The sequence below is a fragment of the Aethalodelphis obliquidens genome, unplaced genomic scaffold (genome assembly GCF_003676395.1).
Source record: "Aethalodelphis obliquidens isolate GAN/ISIS:26980383/991018 unplaced genomic scaffold, ASM367639v1 scaffold35, whole genome shotgun sequence".
In the NCBI taxonomy this organism is placed as follows: Eukaryota; Metazoa; Chordata; class Mammalia; order Artiodactyla; family Delphinidae; genus Aethalodelphis; species Aethalodelphis obliquidens.
In genome coordinates, this window is record NW_020837979.1 from 457,246 (window position 1) to 477,597 (window position 20,352).

At 47.3% G+C, this 20,352-nt stretch overlaps 1 protein-coding gene across 8 annotated transcripts in view; it reads right to left on the reverse strand.

Moving 5' to 3' along the window:
- Positions 1-20,352, reverse strand: part of CCDC138 (coiled-coil domain containing 138) — a 48,912-nt gene that overhangs the window by 496 nt on the left and 28,064 nt on the right. For 7 of the 8 annotated variants that reach the window (XM_027128656.1, XM_027128661.1, XM_027128663.1 and 4 more), the window contains 3 exons: positions 17,043-17,235; positions 9,870-10,046; positions 1,620-1,758 (listed from right to left, as the gene is read on the reverse strand). In XM_027128656.1, coding sequence (XP_026984457.1) covers positions 1,620-1,758; positions 9,870-10,046; positions 17,043-17,235 — 509 coding nt within the window. The remainder of the gene's footprint in view (positions 1-1,619; positions 1,759-9,869; positions 10,047-17,042; positions 17,236-20,352) is intronic. The other variant, XM_027128659.1, reaches the window with a different exon arrangement.

A 20,352-nucleotide genomic window follows, 5' to 3' on the forward strand; every position in this document is an offset into this window, starting at 1 on the left:
ATTACACACTTAGGAACAGTGAGAGATACGTTATGTGTAAGTGTGGGGAAATGGATAACTAAAGGATTAACATGCCAAGACAAACAAAATAGCTTGTATGAAATAGGCCTAAAGTGGAAAAGTATTCAAGGAGAAAAGAGAATATTTTATCATCCTGAAACGTGCACCCTATTCACTACTGGAGCGGACTTTTCCCTCACAGCCGGAAAGAGTGAAATACTTGACCACCTTATTTTAAGTAAGCTGGGCTTTCTAACGCAGCAGAATATTACCTGGCCTCTTGACCTGGCTCCAAAATACCTTTGCAACCATCCTCTGCATAGTGACCAATCAGTAACTTCACTTTCGATCATGAGAATGACACCTGGTAGCGTATTTCCCATTTCCTTGTGTACATCCATCTGTTTGCCTCTCCAGTAACCCAAGTGACCACCACCCGATACAGGAGGGTTTACAGATTTACCCTGAGACTTGCTTGGGCGTCAGCTTCTCCCAACTCCTCATTCAAGCTTCGTTCTAGTTCTTCATCTACGTCTGAAATGAACACGGACTACAAAACACATTGCCAGCCGTAAAGCACTCTGGCCCAAGGACACAGCTGCACTGGGCACTACTTCAACAAAGCCCAGGGATTAAGAGCTGAGAAGGAATTAAACCTAAGTGACGCCACTGCAGCCTTGTGCCACCACAGAGGGTAAACTGGCAACAGGCCTCCTCGAGAATTTACTGATTACAAATCGAGACAATCACAGCCCGTCGGCCTGCAGGCAAAGGAAGACAACGAACTGACAAGTTTAGCTGATACCAGAGCTAAACTCGTAAGTTGGTGAGTTGCGTACGAGGTTACAATTTGACAATAATTCCCTACAGTGCGGTACGGTGTGCGACACCAAACAGAAGAGACGGACCTGCGGTCACACAACCACAAGGAATTTCAGGATGCGTTGTATTCACCATCCCTGCATGCTGAGGCCTGGCGAGACACCCAGGTTCGCTGCCATGGAAGTCACAGGCGAGGGGACGGGGGCGGGGCGGGCAGAGGAGCTGAACCAGCCCAGCGCTGCACTGTCATAAAAACCCAACGGACAGAAGGTGCTCAGAGGTGCCTCAAGGGAAACACTGGCATATACAAGACTCCAGGAAAACACGGCTTAAAGCCTATGTCCTTTTTTTATAATTTATAAACTGGTTTTACCGATGTGTGCATTGGGGAAAGAAGAAATATGAAAAGAAAGCCCTCAATTCTTGCAATAAAACCAAACCAGTGGCAGTAGCATGCCCATAAGAGTTTGTTACCAGCATCATTTAAAATCTTTTCTGCCTGATTCATTCTCTTCCCTCAACTCACTGCAGTCAATAATAAGGATCTACAAAATAGATTGTTTTATTCTCTCCCTTATTTTCACCTGTTGCGTCGCAGAACACCAGCGTGCAGGAAGCTGTGCGAGGGTCCACTCTGTCCCTAAGCGTGTGGCCTTGGATCAGTGTTAATATTCTACACATTTACTGGAAACTCTGATTTAGTCATCACGGTTGAGCCACTACAGGATTCGGAAACATCTAAATGACCACAGTAAGATACGTCCTAACAAAAAATGTCAGAAACACGAAATTCTTACTTGATTTTGGACAGTTTCTGTAGGATGATGCTGAGCTTCTCTAGGATGTGGAGGTCGAGCTTCGGGCCCCGGAGCAGCACCGAGCAGGTTCGGAAGAAGAGGGAGCAGCTGCACACCTGCAGGAAGGGCTGCAGGAACCCTGCGAGACAGGCAGGTCCGCGGTGAGGGGCCAGCGCGCCTGCGGATGGACTCACCAACACTGAACTGGGTGTTCATTCTTTCCCCTCCTAAACTATGGGGAAAGTACCATCATTTGAAGAATTAAAATACTACTGGCTCTTGTTGAACGATGCAAACCGAAGGTAAGACCATTTCCCCTGGTGTCAAACTTCCATTAAGCGGAATCTAGAAGAAAGTCCGTAAGAGGAGGCTGTTTAAATACTTAGCAGTAAGAAATTCTGTTGGGGTAGTAATTCTTTAAAAACCCTAAATTTAAGAATTTCATTTATGTGCTAATGACAACTTACATAATCGCTGAATAGGAAAAAACTTTTTAAAGCATAAAAGCAAAAGTGGGAAAGATTCATAAAAGAAAAGATTGAAAAATTTTATGAGGTAAAAAACTTTAAATGTCTATGTAAAAGAAATGAGAACAAATGAAAAGGCGAAAGCTCTAAAAAACAAAACAAAAGGGAAATGCCAAACTTGGTGGGGCGGGAGTTGGGGGCAGAAATCTCCTCGTAATATATTTGCCAGAAGAATTGATACTTTACTATAAAAAGAGCTCCTATAAATCACTAAGAAAAAGATGGACCTAATATTGTTAGAAATGAGCAAAGGGTGCAAGCAAGCAACTCACAACAGAACAAAAGCAGTAACAACATTCAGCTCAGTGCTGGTGTAGTGAGACAACTGCAATTTGCCAGATTCGTATGAGAGACTGAAGTGTGATATCCTTTGACTCTGACAGAGACGTAGACAAAGGTGTATGAAAGAGTCCCTGTAAAGTCTGTAACCGTGAAAACTGAAAGCTCCACTGAACAAAACAATGTGTAAAAATGCTTTCCAAGGTGTAAGTCACTTACATTTGTAATTAGGGAAGCCTGGACAGAAACAAAAATCATACAATAACGTTAAACTGTGGCCTTTAAAACAGTTAAATTCCCCTGTAAAACTCAGGGGCTCCCAAAATGGAGACAGAACTTTATTTCCAGCACAAATCAGTGACTAAAGGACGTAAGAATAAGAGAAGTCTGCGCTCATCATTCTTTTTGAGCACATAAGCACAGCCGGAAAGACTCTATGCCAGTATTTTGATGGTGTACTGAGGAAAATAAACTATTAAGTGGTGAAACTGGCAAACCCCAAAATAACAGTCGGAGGAATGTTCTAGTAACAGGAAGTGAAAGCTGGTGCATGGAATCAAGGTTGTGCCCTTTGCACGGGACCCCGCGGTGAGAAGCTGGAGGGGAAAGGCACACCTCCCCACGGGAGCCCACCAAGTGTCTACATGTGTTTCGATCTCAGACACACAGACTCTTTCTGAAGAATGAACTTTAGGTTACGAGTATGGTGCACATAATCTGCAAATATATTAAAAATACACCCAGAGTTCAAGCAGCTTCGTTAAGCAATTGTACACCTTCCTCGGTTCAGATCCTGAGACCCGTGGTGCAATTCACTCTCAACCGGAAGGCTGACCACTGCACAGCTGACGAGTGAGGTCCGGGGAGAGGGACAGCCCCCAGTCACTGCCGGAGCCACCTCGGGGGGTTCTCAACACTGCCACAGGCCACAGTATCAATGCTTTCCATTTAAGAGCCCGCAAAACACCTAAGCAAGTTATGATAGTTGTTTGTAAATTGCAAAAGTGTAAGAGAGTGCATCTCCCTTTATTTTGCTTTACTTTATGTGTAAATCAGGTCCTGGCATGAATAAAACACAGATATTTACAAGTAAGCACTTCCAAATAAAAGTGAACTTCCTTGTATGACCTCTGTAATGGAAAAAGGCCAAGACCAGGCAAAGAGTTTAATACACCCGCATATTTTAAAAGTAAAGCTTATAAAGGTCTTTTAGAAGCAGAAGAGGTTCACTGGCCTGACTTCCAATCTCTCTTCTGACCTGTGAGACAGACGTCAAACAAGAGAAAGGAAACGCAAAGATTCATATATGCATTCGGTTAGGTTTACCTATAAAGGTGAAACATTAGAGTCAACATTTTCTTCAGTACTACCGTGTTTAAATTAATTATATATTTTTTAAGCTTAGAAGATTTTCAATTTGAATACACGTGGCCAGTACGAGAGAGGAAAAGAAGAACCAAAGGCCCAAAAGGCCAGGTGACTCCTCTTCTAAACTTCACTGATGTCTTCACTGATTAAAATGGGAAGATAAAAGTGCTTGAGAGAATTTCTCTCCCCAACACCTAGTCATATGGATCAAAAATTGTAAAACAAATGAAACAAAAAACCTCATTTACAAAAACCAAACCCACACACAGACAAAGGAAGGGGAGAAGTCCTCGTCACGACCTTAAAACTGGCAGCAGGCAGCCCAGGACAGAAGCATGGAGTTCCAGAGCAGGGCCTGAGCCCACCTCGACGCCCCTCTTCCGCAAGACACGGGGGAGGGGACACAACCTCGGGAATTCTCACCAACCCGCCCACCACAAACCCGCAGAGGAGCCACTGCCGCCTCTTCACTCCTCTGACAGGGAATCAACTGAAAACAAAGTCCCAGAGCGAACTGTACTGGGAACCAGCTGAAGCCAAGAGAATTTCTCTATGGGAACAGGACACCCACGCCTCCCACTAACTAGGTTAAATGAACCCAAACGAGATAGTTTAGCAGAATCTGAGAAGTGAGAACACAGCCCTGAGAATCTGGCAAAGAGCACGTCACCACCAGAGCCACCGGCTACAGGAAAGAACGGATACATTAGGGAAAAGGGCTTTCAAACTGTGGCACGGAAGGGAGAGAAAACCTGGACTGGGACAAATGGTAGGCAGAGTGAGGAAGGCCCACCCCGTCCACGAGGACAGGGAACCAGAGTCATCAGAGACAGATGAACCGGTTTGCAAGGCAGAAATAGAGACAGATGTAGAGAACAAATGTACAGACACCAAGCGGGGGGCGGGGGGGGGATGAATTGGGAGATTGGGATTGACATATATACACTAATATGTATAAAATAGATTTAAAAAGAGACAGAACGTCAACTCGGTGAGCATGTTATAGCAATCAATCAACCACTCAATCAACCAATCAATCAGAAAGGGATATAGCACACACAAGGCAGAGTCAAACCTAAAAGAAAACACAAAGAACAGAACAGTTTTCCATAAGAGTTCTGAGGTCTCAGTTAACCTAATAACAAGGCTAGTCAATAAAATAAGAAAGAAAAGATGATAAACAGGATTTAAGAGAGAGAGAATCAAAACACCACCATTAAAGAAGTAATAAATTAAAACATCAAGAAACCGAAAAGACAGAGCTGAAAATTAGATTACTATCATAACAATCTGATCATCACAGAGAATGAAAACAAAAATGAAAGGACCAGAAAGAAGCCAAGATATGGAAAACCATCAAAAAAGATCGATGAGGACAACTGGTGTTCCTAACGATATAAAGTTAATAAAAGAAAAAGATTACATATTATGTTATATGTGAAATGCTAAGTGGACACAGAACTGGACCTGCAGATCCAACGAGCACAACAGCAACCCAGGCAACATCCAAGGGCTACACCGTGGGCTTGAGGGAGGAAGCAGCTATCAACCACCCAGGAGAGCAGCAGGGCACCACTGCTGGGAAGGCCGGGCTGCCCTCTGGCCTCTCGAGACAGCCGCGAAGCACCACGTGCGACCCAGCATGAGCACTCAGACGGGACCTCCTTGAGTGTAGGCACCCCGGCAGCGCTTCCAACACAACACGAAGCAGCCTCCACAGCACCTCCTAAACTGGGGGGTGCAAACAGGCGAGGGAGCAAGATTAAGAGATAGTTCAGGGACTTCCCTGGTGGCGCAGCGGCTAAGAATCCGCCTGCCAGTGCAGGGGACACGGGTTCGAGCCCTGGTCCAGGAATATCCCACTTGCTCAGGAGAAACTGAGCCCATGTGCCACAACTACTGAGCCTGTGCTCTAGAGCCCATGAGCCACAACTACTGAGCCCGCGTGCCTAGAGCCCATGCTCCACAACAAGAGAAGCCACCGCAGTGAGAAGCCCGCGCACCGCAACGAAGAGTAGCCCCCGCTCGCCGCAACTAGAGAAAGCCAGCGGGCAACAACAAAGACCCAATGCAGCCAAAAATAAATAAATTAAATTAATTAATTAAAAAAAAGAGATCATTGAGAATTAAGAACAGAAATGCAGAGGTTGCAGTCAAAGGACTAATCCTGAGCGCTGAATGTGATTAAATGTAAAACTAACATAAAGCAAAGTAAGAAGAAGAAACTAGCATGAAGCAAATGCGCAGATTCTGCCGTCACAGGAAAGATACAAACTAAACGGCCGGGAAGTGGAGGTGGGGAGAAGGAAAGAGCGGTGGTGCCAGTGCCCACCTTCCACGGCTGGGTGTCAGCACTGCCTAAACCGAGCGGTGCAACCAACAGGGCACACTTAAAAATGGTTAAAATGCAAGATTTTATGTTGTATATATTTTACAATAAAAAAGGTAAAAATAGACAGACTTGATGTTTTTCACCTTCTTTTTTTTTTTTTTTTTTGCGGTACGCAGGCCTCTCACTGTTGTGGCCTCTCCCATTGCGGAGCACAGGCTCCGGACGCGCAGGCTCAGCGGCCATAGCTCACAGGCCCAGCCGCTCTGCGGCATGTGGGATCTTCCCGGACTGGGGCACGAACCCGTGTCCCCTGCATCGGCAGGCGGACTCTCAACCACTGCACCACCAGGGAAGCCCTCACCTTATTTCTTAACAGAAGAAGCCTGTGAACATTTTTGACTCAACTCTGCTTCATTTTTCCTGTTAGATTAAGCACGTCTCACTAAATAACGTGTGTAATGAGCCCCCTGTGTTACAGCATCTCCACCTGCCACCCACCCACCCGGCCCCCTCCTCCAAGGACACATGCACAGGACGGTGTCTGCAATTACATCCACCGAACACTGATGATGGGTATTTCCAAATGACAAGGTTTCCGGGGATTTTTTTGGAAAAAACACTTAATGCTCTCTACAGTTCTGCCTTGCTTGAATGGTTTTTTTTTTTTTTTTTGAGTACTGAAAGTTCATTTATATTTAATTTTCAAATTGTGGTGAAACATGCGTAACATAAAATTTACCATTTTGACCATTTATAAAAGTGTAGTCTTTGTTAGTGTGAAGCGCATTCACGCCGTTGGGCAAACATCCCCCGACCGCCCCCGCCCCAAGCTCTTCATCTTCCCCAGCTGACTCTGTCCCCGTGAAACACCAGCCACCCCTCCAGCCTCTGCCCCCACCACCCTACTTCCTGTCTCTATACGTCTGATGATTCTAGGGCTCTCACATGAGTGGAATCATACAGGATTTATCCTTCTGTATCTGGCTTATTGCACTGAGCACAATGTCCTCAAGGCTCATCCAAGGTGTGGCAGGTGCCAGCACTTCCTTCCTCTTTAAGGCTGAGTAATATTCCATTGTGTGCAGACCACACTTTCTCTTGCTGCCTTCAAGATTCTCTGTCGTTGACTTTTGACAGTTTAACATCATGTGTCTCCGTGTGGGTCTGTCTCTCTGGGTTTATCCTGAACTTCACTGAGCTTTGGCATTTGCTTAGCTTCTTAGATTTGTAAAACCATGTCTTTCCTCAAATTGGTAAGCCTTCAGCCCTAGTTTTTCATATCACCTTCGTGAATTCTCTTAGCTGGATCTTCTGGATAACTCGCTGCAGCTTCTACACCAGCACTTGCTGCTTCCTCTCGCTCTTTCATGTTACGGAGGCAGCTTCTTTCCTGAAACCTCATGAACCGACCTCGCCGGCTTCAGACTTTTCTCCTGCAGCTTCCTCGCGTCTCTCAGCCTTCAAGAACTGAAGAGAGGCAGGGTCTTGCTCTGGATTAGACTTTGGCTTAAGGGAACGTTGTGGCTGGTTTCATCTTCTGTCCAGACACCGAGACTCTCTGCAATCAGCAAGAAGGCTATTTTGCTTTCTTATCATTCCTGTGTTCACTGAAGTAGCACTTTTAATTTCCTTCAAGAGCTTTTCCTTTGCACTCACAGCTCGGCTAAGTGTTTGTTGCAAGAAGCCTGCCTTTAGGCCTATCTTGGCTTCCGACATGCCTTCCTCACTAAGCTTCATCATTTCTAGCTTTTGATTTAAAGTGAGAGACGTGTGAGTCTTCCTTTCACTTGAACACTTTGAGCCACTGTAGGGTATTAACTGGCCTAACTTCAATACTGTTGTGTGTCAGGGAACAGCGGCCGGCAGAACAGTCAGAACACACACATTATTAAGTTCACCATCTAAGGGTGCAGTTCATGACCCCCCCCAAACCATTACAAGAGTAACATCAAAGACCACTGATCACAGATCACCACAACAAATATAATAATAATGAAAAAGTGTGAAACACTGTGAGAATTACCAAAATGTGACACAGAGACAGGAAGTGAGCAAATGCTGGGGGAAAAATGGTGCCAACCGGCTTGCTCAAGGCAGCGTCGCCACAAACCTTCAGCATGTTTAAAAAAAAAAAAGTACTTGGAAAAAGCACAATAGAGCAGGGTGTGCTTGCAAATGCACATATTTTTGGATACTAAAACTTTTTGGTTTTTTGCCAGTTTCCAAATTTCTATTACTTTTATAATAAAAGTAAATTATACTTGAAAAAAACAAGGTGTGCAAAATGTACTCAAATACATTGTTGCCATTCAGGTGTGTCACCTTCGACAAGACGGTTTCTGGGGCACACAAGACAATAAACTAACAATACAAACACAAACTTAAATGTTCTATTCAAACTACGTCTGACAAGAAAAGGAAAGTATTCTTTAAAATAAAACTACGTCTGACAAGAAAAGGAAAGTATTCTTTAAAATAAAGTAAGACTCATGTCCTTACACAGCTAAACCCAGATAAGTAACAGCTTTTACCACTGACAGGAAGAAAAAAAAGAAACCACCGAGTAGTTTTCTAAAAGCACATTGCTCAGTTATTGTACGATTTACATTCACGCCCAAAACAGATAACCAGAAGCCCTCAATCTAAAAGTAACAGTGTGCTCACAATACGTATGTTCAGGTAAATCAACGCACAGCCCTCAATTTACACTCCAGGAAACGCGTCACAGCAGCTTTCAAAGAACTCTGCCTGCACAGCTAAGGGCAGCCCTCACGCCTGGGGAGCAGCGGGGCCGGGCAGAGAAGGGACCCTGCGGCCGCAGGGGCCCAGGACGGACGGAGCTCCTACCGCTTCTCCACCTCCGCACCGAGGACCAGTCTTCTTGAACTTGCCACCCAGTGCCGGGAACCCAGTACACTTTCCCCAAATACTGTCACGACAGTCAGTAAACAAGGCGGCCACCAGACTAGGTGGCTCCAGTCCCCCCAGGTCACAGCCCACCAGACAGAGCAGAACCCAACCAGAATCTGAGAAACCGAACTCAAGAACAACGATCCTAACAGCCAAATAAGGCAAACATTATATTAGACACAAATACACAGGTGCTTCGCTTTGCTTCTGTGTCTTGCCTACAAACCCCCTGCCCGGGGCCGGCCACCGGGCACCCGGCCTCGCGCACTCACTCCCAGGCTCAGGTCCCGTCTGTGGGCTCCGCCTCCTGAAAGGCATAATCAGAAATGCAACACAGGGAAAAGGAGCAGCTCCACGTGAAAAGGAATGACCGAAGCTAAATGCTGCTTCTTACAAGTCGAGAGCTCACCTGGGGCCCAAACAACAAGGCAGCCAAAGCGAACCAGAGCACCCGGGCTCGGCACCCCCGTCCGTATCCGGGCTAGGTGAGGGGCCACCGCCCGCAAGTCCGAAGAGCGCGCTACCCCAGCACGACCGCCGGAGGGAACCGGGTCCCCACCCCCCCTGCAGGTGGGGACGTGTCTGAGGGCCCCGCTCCCTCCCAGCCTCAGGGACAACACGGGACACAGAGCGCAGAGAGAGGCTCGAGGACGGGAGTGACGCCGCAGAACGAATCCACACAGCCGGGGCCCCCTGGAAACTGCGCCGATTTCGTGGAAATGTGGACGAAGGGTCGGGGTGGGACTAAAGACGCTACCACACAGCATTTAGGGTATAAGAGGCACCAGGGCCTGACCCGCAGAGTCACACTGTCAGAAGAGATGTAACACTCACTGGATTCCACTGTCATCTGCAGCAGGCTGTCGACGACGCAGGACAGGAGCCCTTTGCTGGAAATCTTCAGGTGGCTCAGCACCACCGGGACAGCCTGGTACTCCAGGAACAGGCTCTTCCCTTCATCCGCCTTCAAGTCCAGACACAGAGAGTCAAACGCCTGCGCCAGGTAGTCGGCTGAAAGACAGGGCGTCAAACAGCGGCTGCATCAGTGGTCCAGCTGGTAACAGACGCGGACGGCAGGAAGGGAACACCGCCACTTCCATGGATCCAAGAGGAAAGGAAAAACTGAACGACCAGAGGCGACAGGCTGAAGGCCAACGGGGAGGGACATTACATTATGACAGGGCAAAAGTCGTTCAGATTTCCCTACTGTACCGCTTAAGTCACAATAAACACCGTTCCTTCTCTACATCAAGAAAGAAAACAATGGATGCTTAACAGTAAACACCACGAGTAATGTTGGTCCCCATATCTGCCTGTAACTACCGCATGCTTCCACAGATCTCAACAGCATTAGTACCGTGATCTTGACAACGCTCCTGAGATTACTGTTGCCACACGGTCACCTGTTTCAAAATGCAAGTTCATACAAACGTGCTCAGTGGGTTTTAAACCAGGGTTTCTGCCCTCTGACCCAGACCAAACAGGAGCCCCTCAAAGAGCCCCAGGAGACTGACCCGCCCAGAGTCTCCTGCGATGCCTCCACCGTGACGAATGGCTGGAGATCCGACCACAGCCGACGCAGGGACGGCACCTGCGGTCAGGAGCCCTGGAACGTTCTCCAAGATGTTCCACGGGTGACTGGGAAGCACTGATGTGACCGGGATCAACGCAGATGAGTTAAGATACTTCAATGGCTACAACAGTTTACACCGTGCTTTCAAATGTGCAAGAACATTCCAGTTTTCTAAAACTCTTTCAACACACTATTCGAAGCAACAGAAACTGTTCATGCTGTTCACGCACTAGTGAGTTAATTTTTCTGCTGAAAGTTCTGTTTAAAGAAGGCTCAGAAGTGTTGTGAAACACACTGAAAATATGACAGGATCACCACTAAATTCCTGTCCTCTGGCCTCAGGTTTTGTCTCTTCTTTGCTGTCCATGCTACGCAAACTAAAGAAATAATTAGAGCCCTAATTACTAAGAATGAGAAGCTGCTGGGACTTCCCTGATGGCGCAGTGGTTAGGAATACGCCTGCCAATGCAGGGGACACGGGTTCGAGCCCTGGTCCGGGAAGATCCCACATGCCGCGGAGCAGCTAAGCCTGTGCGCCACAACTACTGAGCCTGCGCCCTAGAGCCCACGAGCCACAACTACTGAGCCTGCATGCCACAACTACTGAAGCCCACGCGCCTAGAGCCTGTGCTCCACAAGAGAAGCCACCGCACTGCAACGAAAGCGGCCCCCGCTCACCGCAGCTAGAGAAAGCCTGTGCGCAGCAACGAAGACCCAACACAGCCAAAAATAAATAAATAAATTTATTAAGAAAGAAGAATGAGGGGCTTCCCTGGTGGCGCAGTGGTTGAGAGTCCGCCTGCCGATGCAGGGGACACGGGTTCGTGCCCCGGTCCGGGAAGATCCCACATGCCGCGGAGCGGCTGGGCCCGTGAGCTATGGCTGCTGAGCCTGCGTGTCCGGAGCCTGTGCTCCGCAACGGGAGAGGCCACAACAGTGAGAGGCCCGCGTACCGAAAAAGAAAAAAAAAGAAAGAAAGAAGAATGAGAAGCTGGGAATAACCTGTGTGAAATTAAAACACATGTGAAAGAACTTTTAGAACTTAAGATCTGTGCCTCTGTGTCTATTTATAACACACTTCATCTTTACTTCTGGTAGCATCTGGCCCAAGGCACACTACTGCACTTAACTTCTGAGCTTCCAGAGCACTGCAAAGCGACCGTGTATCTAGGTCGGCAAAGCTGCAGCTGCTCTCCGGAGCTGCCTTGCTGAGGCAGGAGAGCGCTGACGGCCGCTCCCGGCTACAAGTACCACGATAGGTGCTGCCCTGCTGCATCTGACACCAAGTCCTCTCCCTTCTCACTCGGCATTGCCTCAGATTAAACAGGCCGAAGGCTGCACGATACAGCAGGTTTGCAAACTTAAAAAGTAGTCCTTTATTAATTTGGAGGGGATACAAAGATGGTGTTTGGTTATTTTATTTTTATTTTTTTCGGTACGCAGGCCTCTCACTGCTGTGGCCTCTCCCGTTGCGGAGCACAGGCTCCGGACGCGCAGGCTCAGCGGCCATGGCTCACGGGCCCAGCCGCTCCGCGGCATGTGGGATCCTCCCGGACCGGGGCACGAACCCGTGTCCCCTGCATCAGCAGGCGGACTCCCAATCACTGCGCCACCAGGGAAGCACTGGTTATTTTTTTAAAGTGGTCTAATTTTTCGAGGGGAAATTAAAAGTTACCTCCTTACTTTAATTTCCCTAATAATGAAGATTTCCAAAAACCAATTTAACCTCTAAAAGAGTATTCTAAAAAAGTTTAGTTACCAACTGTGCCAAACCTGGTTTCTTTCTATACACATGCTGTACTACTGAGTGTTTAAGAAACGTCCCGACGTTCAACAAGACCACCTTTTAGTCCTGATCAGAGGCCATCGGTGGGCGACGGCCGGCTCGAGGATCGGATCGGATCGGATCGAGTCTCGGCAGTGACTCCGCCTCTGCGGCCGGGCCCACCTGGGACTGTGACCGCAGAAGGCGGCAGAGACCTCCAGCCCAGCAGCCCCTGGTGCGGTGTAGACAGGTGCAGGCGAGGGGCCGCATGGGGGAGGAGCCCAGCCCAGCCTCCCAGCGGAGCTGAGCCCAAAGAACCAAGTGTTTACGTGGTCCATTTGAGCAGCGACAGAAACCCAACGGCATCCAACAGATCGATTCTGTCTCAGGGGAAACCAACCCTGAGCGGTTTAATAACAGCAAACAGCAATGATGGCCACAAGGAGAGTGGCTAGCGTACAGCTTAGGGGCCTGCTGGACGCCAGAAGGCAGCGGTGCAAACACAGAAACGGGAGGGGCCCACGCTGCACACCACTGACGGGGCTGAGCCTGTGGCTGCAGAGCTGAGCTCTCACCTGCCGGTCACGCTGTCGCCTCCCCAGGCCAAGCCTTCCTGCCCCTGAGCACGGCAGTCACACCCCGCACCCCTCTAAGGCTGAGGGGTGACAGCATAATCACAAACACACAAACCTGTGTAGGTCGCGGGCCGAGAGCGGGTAGGGCAGGACTACAGAACAAGCCCTGACGCACACATTAAGTCAAACAGGAGAAGGCTGTCCCTAAGACAGGTAATCCCATCCCGTAAGATTCTCATCACTTCTTCTAATCCTCGTATCTTTACACGGATCAAGTGTAAAGATCAAGTGTGCATGCACAGAGAGTTGTATTAAAATGTTTCACGCTGATTCCCACACCTATGCAGTATCATTGTTGATGACGCATGACATTTCTCTGTCCTCGAGAAAGATCTGGCTCCCTTACAGTTTGTTCTTCTGTAAAAATGACAACCCCACGTCCCTCCTCAGGTTCCTGTGGGGAGGAACCCTGAAACCACCGAGTGTGGCTAGAAAAAGACCGGCAACAGCACGAGAACCCACCCACTTTCTCCACCAGCGCAGACAGCACACCAGCAACCTGGGACTTCGTTCCCTTTTGAACTGTTTCCTTACAATAAGTCTTATTAAACGTTAGCATACATCTTGGTGGCTCCTGAAACCAGAATGCACTTCAAAAGTGATCCTAAACTACAGTGCGATCAAAGCTGTACATGTCCCCTCGGGCATGTACACATGCCTCGGGCATGATCGGGCACATCCCCCGATCACTTCGCTTTGTGTGACGGGTCTGAGGTCGCAGCTCACAGTGAATGTCAGACAGCCGCACAGCAGTGACGGAGGGCGCAGGCTTAGCCTCCACGTATCACCTGCAGGACGGGGGTGAGAGAATGCTGCCCCCGCGCCACCCTGCTGGAAGGGTCGGAGCAGCCAGTATGCGGCGCTTAGCCCAGGACAGCAGGCACTGTGTAGGTGTCTGCTATTACTACCTCTGATGGTCTCGGGGAGTCACACTGGAGGGTCAAGAGGTGGGCTTTAGAAAGAGCTGAGCTGAACCACGCTGTCAAACACTGCTGTGTGGCCCCGGCACAAAGGTCTAGGCTCTGGGATCTAAGAACCACTCAAATGGGGATAACCATGTTCAGACAACATACAAAGGGCTTGACATGACAGTGTCAAATCCACACCAAGGATCACTACCTGCGTCGATTCTCAGGAACAATCTACCCACACTGTCCAGTCAGTGGAACAGGAAATCACCTTACAGACCCACATATTTGGGGTTATTAAGTGTTTAACATTCTGTGTATCATCCAACACATCTATTCTCCATTGTCTCTACTAAATTTACCGATATTGTAACAGACACTTCTATTTTATAAGTAGGAGATGTCCTCTCACCAGGTCTACTGTTTAATTTAAGAGCTTTTCTTACGCTTACTTTTTTACTTTTCCCGGAACTTGCTGCAGTGCGTGGCAAGACAGCGTGTGCCTCAATCCCCTTTCCCCACACTTGCACCACCGCCCCTAACGGCGCTTCCTAGGTGCCCTCCTGCTCTCCTGGCTCTTCCTCGGCTTTCTGGCTGAGACCCAACGGCCCCCTTCCAGTCCTCAGGACCTCTCTGGGGCACCTGACAAGTGAAGGCTGACAGGGGACCAGGGGACCAGCTCCACAGGGGCTGGCTTATGATTCCATGTTCTTAAAAAACTGACTTGGACCAGGAAGCAATCAAATTCATTAATTCAGTAAGTGCACACGAAGTGCCAGTTGTGTGACAATTCGGGACTATTTTCCTATTATAAGGTTTTATATCAATATTACTCATTTTTATTATTACACATCACAGTTGTTTTACAATCTGCGAAGGCAAAGCCTCCGCCCCAGGGCTGCTATTTCACTTGTTTCCTTTAAATTAGCACACTCACTGCAAATGTTCTTTCAAATAAACTTCTCTACTACTCTCTCAGCTTACACAAACCATATTGGAATTTTAATTGGTACCATTAGATGCAGCCACCTGGGGTGTCTTATAGATTCTAATAATACTCTTGGTCTTCCCGGGTAAGAAGAACGAAAGTCCTTTACTGCTGCCCTTTAACTTCGGCGATAATCTTTATCAACCTGTTCATTCACCCATTATTTACCAAATCTTTACTTATGTCCTGTTATATTTCACAACAGATGAGGTTTTACAGATCCCATGTTAGATTAATATCCACATTTTTTACATTATTTTGTTTTGCTTACATGAACAAGATCTCTCTTTTTCACACATTACAGCTGCTTGTTACTGATGGTCACGGTAGTTACGCTCTAGTCACGACAGTAGTCAAAATCAATGGACTTTTGTGAATTTCCTCTGGAGCCCGTTTTCTGAAACCCAGATTAGGCCTTAGACCACTCGGGCTGCTGTAACACAATGCCAGAGACTGGACGGCTAGGAAAGGACAGAAGGTCCTGCTCGCAGCTCTGGGAGTCTGGGGTCGAGGTGCTGCCGGTTTGGCGTCTGGCGAGGGCCCTCCTCCCCCTTCACGGTCTTCTTGCTGTGTCCTCGCGTGGTGGAGGCCCGAGGGAGCTCTGTGGGGTCTTGTTCATCTGGGCACCACCCTCACGACCTGAGCGCCTCCCAAAGGCCCATCTCCTGACACCACCTCCCTGGGGATTAGGGTCTCCTCAGGTGAACTTTGAGGGGGACACACATTCAGACCACAGCACACTGATCTCTCAGCCAGTTTCTCTGACTGTCAGACTTACACAAGAGTACCCATGAGTTACCAGTTTTCTCTATTCCTTTCCAATGTTCATTCCCACTTGTTTAAGGTCACCACAGGTGGTCAGCACGGCCAATACTGTGCTGCACAGAAGGGGGACAGGAGGCACCGAATCCCTTCCTGCTTATTTCTCCTTTCCATTCGTTCCATCGGTAATGAATACCACTTTGTATCAAATGACGCTATCATGTATGCTGACATGTGGTGGACTCTGGCTTGGCTAATACCCCTTCTCACAAACAACCTTCCAGGCAGTTACCACCCTATCTGTTAAGAAAATAAGAGTCACAGTTTGGTTTTTCCCTTAAATTCCTTATAATCAGGAGAATATACTTCAGAGAAAGTAGTCAAAATAATTGACCCCCACTGCGCACTTAAAAAACCACCAACCAGACTGAGTTATATAACTCAACAGGGAAGGAGGAAAGATGGTCTACTTATTGTTTGACTACATTGGTATCACTCACCTTAACACAAATTCTCATATTTAATAATCCAAAAAAGATAACTACTTATAGCTGTATATCAAAACTGTACTAAAAACGGCCAACTTTGATGGAAACATTTTTTTTTTTTTTGGCTATGCGGCATGCAGGACCTTAGTTCCCCGACCAGGGACCGAACCTGCGCCCCCTGCAGTGGAAGCGCGGGGACTTAACCACTGGACTACCAGGGAAGTCCCTGAAGGAAACATTTTTAATGCATTCATTTCCTCGTTCCCTCGTATACATCAAGCACCAGGCTGGGTGCAGGGTGTACAGTGGGCAACAAGGCGGTAAACTTACACACGAGTGTGGGGGCTGAGAAACCTTTTCTGTGAAGGGCCACGTAACAACTTTATAGGCTCTGGAGGGCAGGCTGTCTCTGTTGCCAGCTACTCAGCTCTGTTGTTATATGGCAAAAACAGAGACAACAGGAAACAAATGAACATAACTGTGTTCAAATAAAACTTTATTGACAAAACAGGTGGTGGGCCACATTTGGCCCATGGGCTCTAGTCCGCCAGGCCCTGCTCTAGTGGGAATCAGTAAACTATTAATAGCAATCTCAATACCACGCGGGAAACGCAAGGGCAGTGGCAGCAAAGGTTGCTATGGGCACGTGATCTAAGAGCATCAACAAGGGCCTCTGGGAGGGGCAACAAAGCCAACCCACCACTCATTTTTCTCAAATTCAGCAATTAAAGTCGTTTCTAACAGTGGGTCACAAGTATAAAACAACTTAAAAGCTCATTCTGAAAATGTAAAATATATTCAACTATAGTGTAAGAACTGCTCCACTACGGAGGATTCTCTTCTGGTTACTGACAAGAGATTATACCACAAGCACATCTGAAAGCTTACCTTGTGTGACTGTTTTGAGAACAATTAGAGTTGATAAAAATCTCAGTGGTAAACTGGAGCTCTTAAAGAAAGCAGCTGTCTTTGGTTTACTCTCCCCAGAATGCTCGAAAGAATTACCCTGAAGGCCCTTGGTCACTACTCCTTTGAATATGTCTTCACCCAGTCGCCTCAATGTTGACGTCATAGTCGAATGCTGTTAAAAACATGTACTGTCTTAGTACACTTACTCAGGTTCAGAAAATATGTATTTCAAATACTACAATCCAATATATGAAGTAAAAATAAGCCAATCTTTTGCTAACTAAAAACAGATCAAATGGAGCTGGAAATATGCAAGACTGGAGAGCAGTAATTTTATAATCAACTTTAAAAAAATATTTATACTACATATTCCTCTAAAAGAAATGGGTACAACTAAGAAATGAGAAACAGTAATTTCCGAAGAATTAAATTAGGAGAAGCACTATGACAAGATTCCATGTCAAAACATCTAAGAGCAGATCGTGAGAGAGCTCTGGCACAGAGCAGCCAAAGGAACAAGGAGAGGCTTGTGGGGTCTGGGCTGCCCGCCTCCACCACTGCCGAAGTGCCCAGCATCACCCAGTGCCCGCTCACACCGATCATCTAGCGCCTCGCTGCTTCACAGCCCAGTCAGATGGTAAATGTCACCACGATTGCGATACATTTTATCCATTTCAGAAGAAAAAAATGCTGGGTTAGAATCACGGACAATTCTCAGGGCGAATCAACTCAAACAAGAAAATGAGCAAAACAGAAATGATGGCATATTAACTCCCTCTAAAACAACACAGGCTCTGACGGTTTTCCACAAATACGGTAAGAAGCCAACACAGGAAAAGCATTCAAACTGCTGCAGATGGGAGTGCTGAAGCCACACTCAGAAATAACTTAAAATTCCCTTTGTTATAAACCCGTATCACTGACTTTTGTAACGGCTTCCCCCATCTTCTGAGGATTTCTGACCCATCTGTACCCAGATAAGCACTGATCTTGCAATGTGGATAAAAAGCATCAGCTCTAGAATTTCTGCACATAAAATCAGAGGCAGATATACTGAGATTTTATGAGTGTCAGAGGCCAACTGATGTGGTGAGTCGCACAAGCAGTGCCACCTAATTCACATATATCATCAATAAGCTTTTGATATCATTAGGAAGAGATAATACATTTGTGCTTTAAAGCCTCAGCGTGAAAAGGTAATAGAAGAAAATATTTCAAAATCCTACTCAGAATAATGCATTAGGAAGACAGGATTAAGGGAATTTTGCTTATGTCTAAAAATTAGCTTTTTGTTTTCCTAAACGTGTGTTGATACTACTTCCCTCTAAGTGGAAACAGAAGAGAAACCAAAGTCTCTGCTGAAGAACGTGATGTCTCACGCACCTGTGCTCAGTGCGGCTCAGGACCCGCCTACGGGGGTCGCTCGCCCCAGGACTTCACCCATATTTTATAGGACAGGTTGCCTTCTCTACTATAAGGCAAAAAACATGTCAAAAACAACTTTGACCCGCCCCCCAGGTTAACAAACTTTTTAAAGTAGAAAATAAGATTTCTGGCCACAAGACTGAGCAGGTATTACCTCCCCCAGTCTTCCTGCTCTGAAGACAACTAAACCCCCTGGACATTGTACAGAAAACAAACACCAGATGACTGAAAGGCGGACAGAAGAAAGCAGGCTGGCTGGGGCCCCAAACACCCAATACGGCTTCAGACTTCCCAGATCTGGAGCCGAAAAAGCGGCCACCAAAGGATAGAGAATGCCCACCCTAACGCCAAGCGCTGATCTCTGGCCACAGGGCGGCAAAGGGCAGACCTGCGAGACAAAAAACGTGCAGACAAGACTGCGCTCCAGCCAAACACCACAGAACAGCCCGTGGCCCAGCCCCCCAAAGCCAGCAAGGTCGTCAGGAAGGCGGGGACTCCCACCCCCGCCAGGCGGAACGGCGGCGTCAGCGGAGGCCACGTGGGAGCCGTGAGGCGCCCCCAGCCCCACCCCCACCGCCTCCCATGGCCACACCGGCTGGTGGGGAACCAGGGCTTTGACTGAGGAGGCCCCTCGTCTGCAGAGCAGCGCCAGCCAGGCGAGACAAAATGTTTACTAACATCCGGAGTCTCGTGACACAGTGCCGGGATGTCCAGTTTCCAACAGAGAATCACTAGTCACACCAGAAGGACCTCAAACTGAATGAAAAAGGATAACCAGTACTTGCCAACACCAACATGACAAACACGCTAGAGGAGCTGTGACGAAATGAGAAATTACAGACATTTTTGAAACAAATGAAGAAAAAAACAGAAAATCTCATCAAAGAAAAACAAAGTCTAACCAAAGAAAATGTAAAGAAGAACTGAATAGAAATTTCATAACTGAAAACACAACGACCAGAACAAACCCCTCAGTGAGCTGCCTGAACAGCAGAACAGAGAGCAGAGGGAAGAGCCAGCTAAGTGGGAAACACAAGAACAGAGACTGCCCAATCTGAGCAGAAAGGAGAACAAAAGAAGAGACTCGAGAAGCTGAGGGACTGCCACAAAAGCTGTGACAGCAACGACAATCAGAGCCCTGGAAGGAGCAGAAAGCCAAGCGGGGCCAAAGGAACAGCTGAAGGGGCGGCGGCTGGAAGCCATTTGCAGAGGTTGAGGCAGCTGAGCAAGCCCCAAGGAGGACAGACCCAGAGACCAACGAGACACAGCGCAGCCAAGCTCATGAAAACTGAAGAAAGGGAACAAAACCAAAAGCAGTGTCAGAGAAATGAACATACACGGGAAAGCAATTCAAATGGCAGCAGACTTCTTAACAGAAACCACAGAAACTGACTGAAAGGAATTGGCACAACATTTTTCAAATGCTGCAAGAAGAGAACTGTCATGCCCAAATCTGAAATCCAGTGAAAATGTGCTTTAGAAATGATGGGGAAATCAGAGCATTCTAAGATGAAGGAAAAGCTTCTGCACAGCAACGGAAACCGTAAACAAGATGAAAAGACAACCCTCAGAATGTGAGAAAATATTTGCAAACGAAGCAACCCACAAGGGATTAACCTCCAAAATATACAGACAGCTCAGCAACTCAATAGCAAAAAAACAAACAACCCAATCAAAAAACGGACAGAAGATCTGAATAGACATTTCTCCAAAGAAGACATACAGATGGTCAAAAGACACATGAAAAGATGCCCAACATCGTTAATTATTAGAGAAATGCAAATCAAAACTACAATGAGGTATCATGTCACACCGGTCAAAATGACCATCCTCAAAAAATCTACAAACAATAAATGCTGGAGAG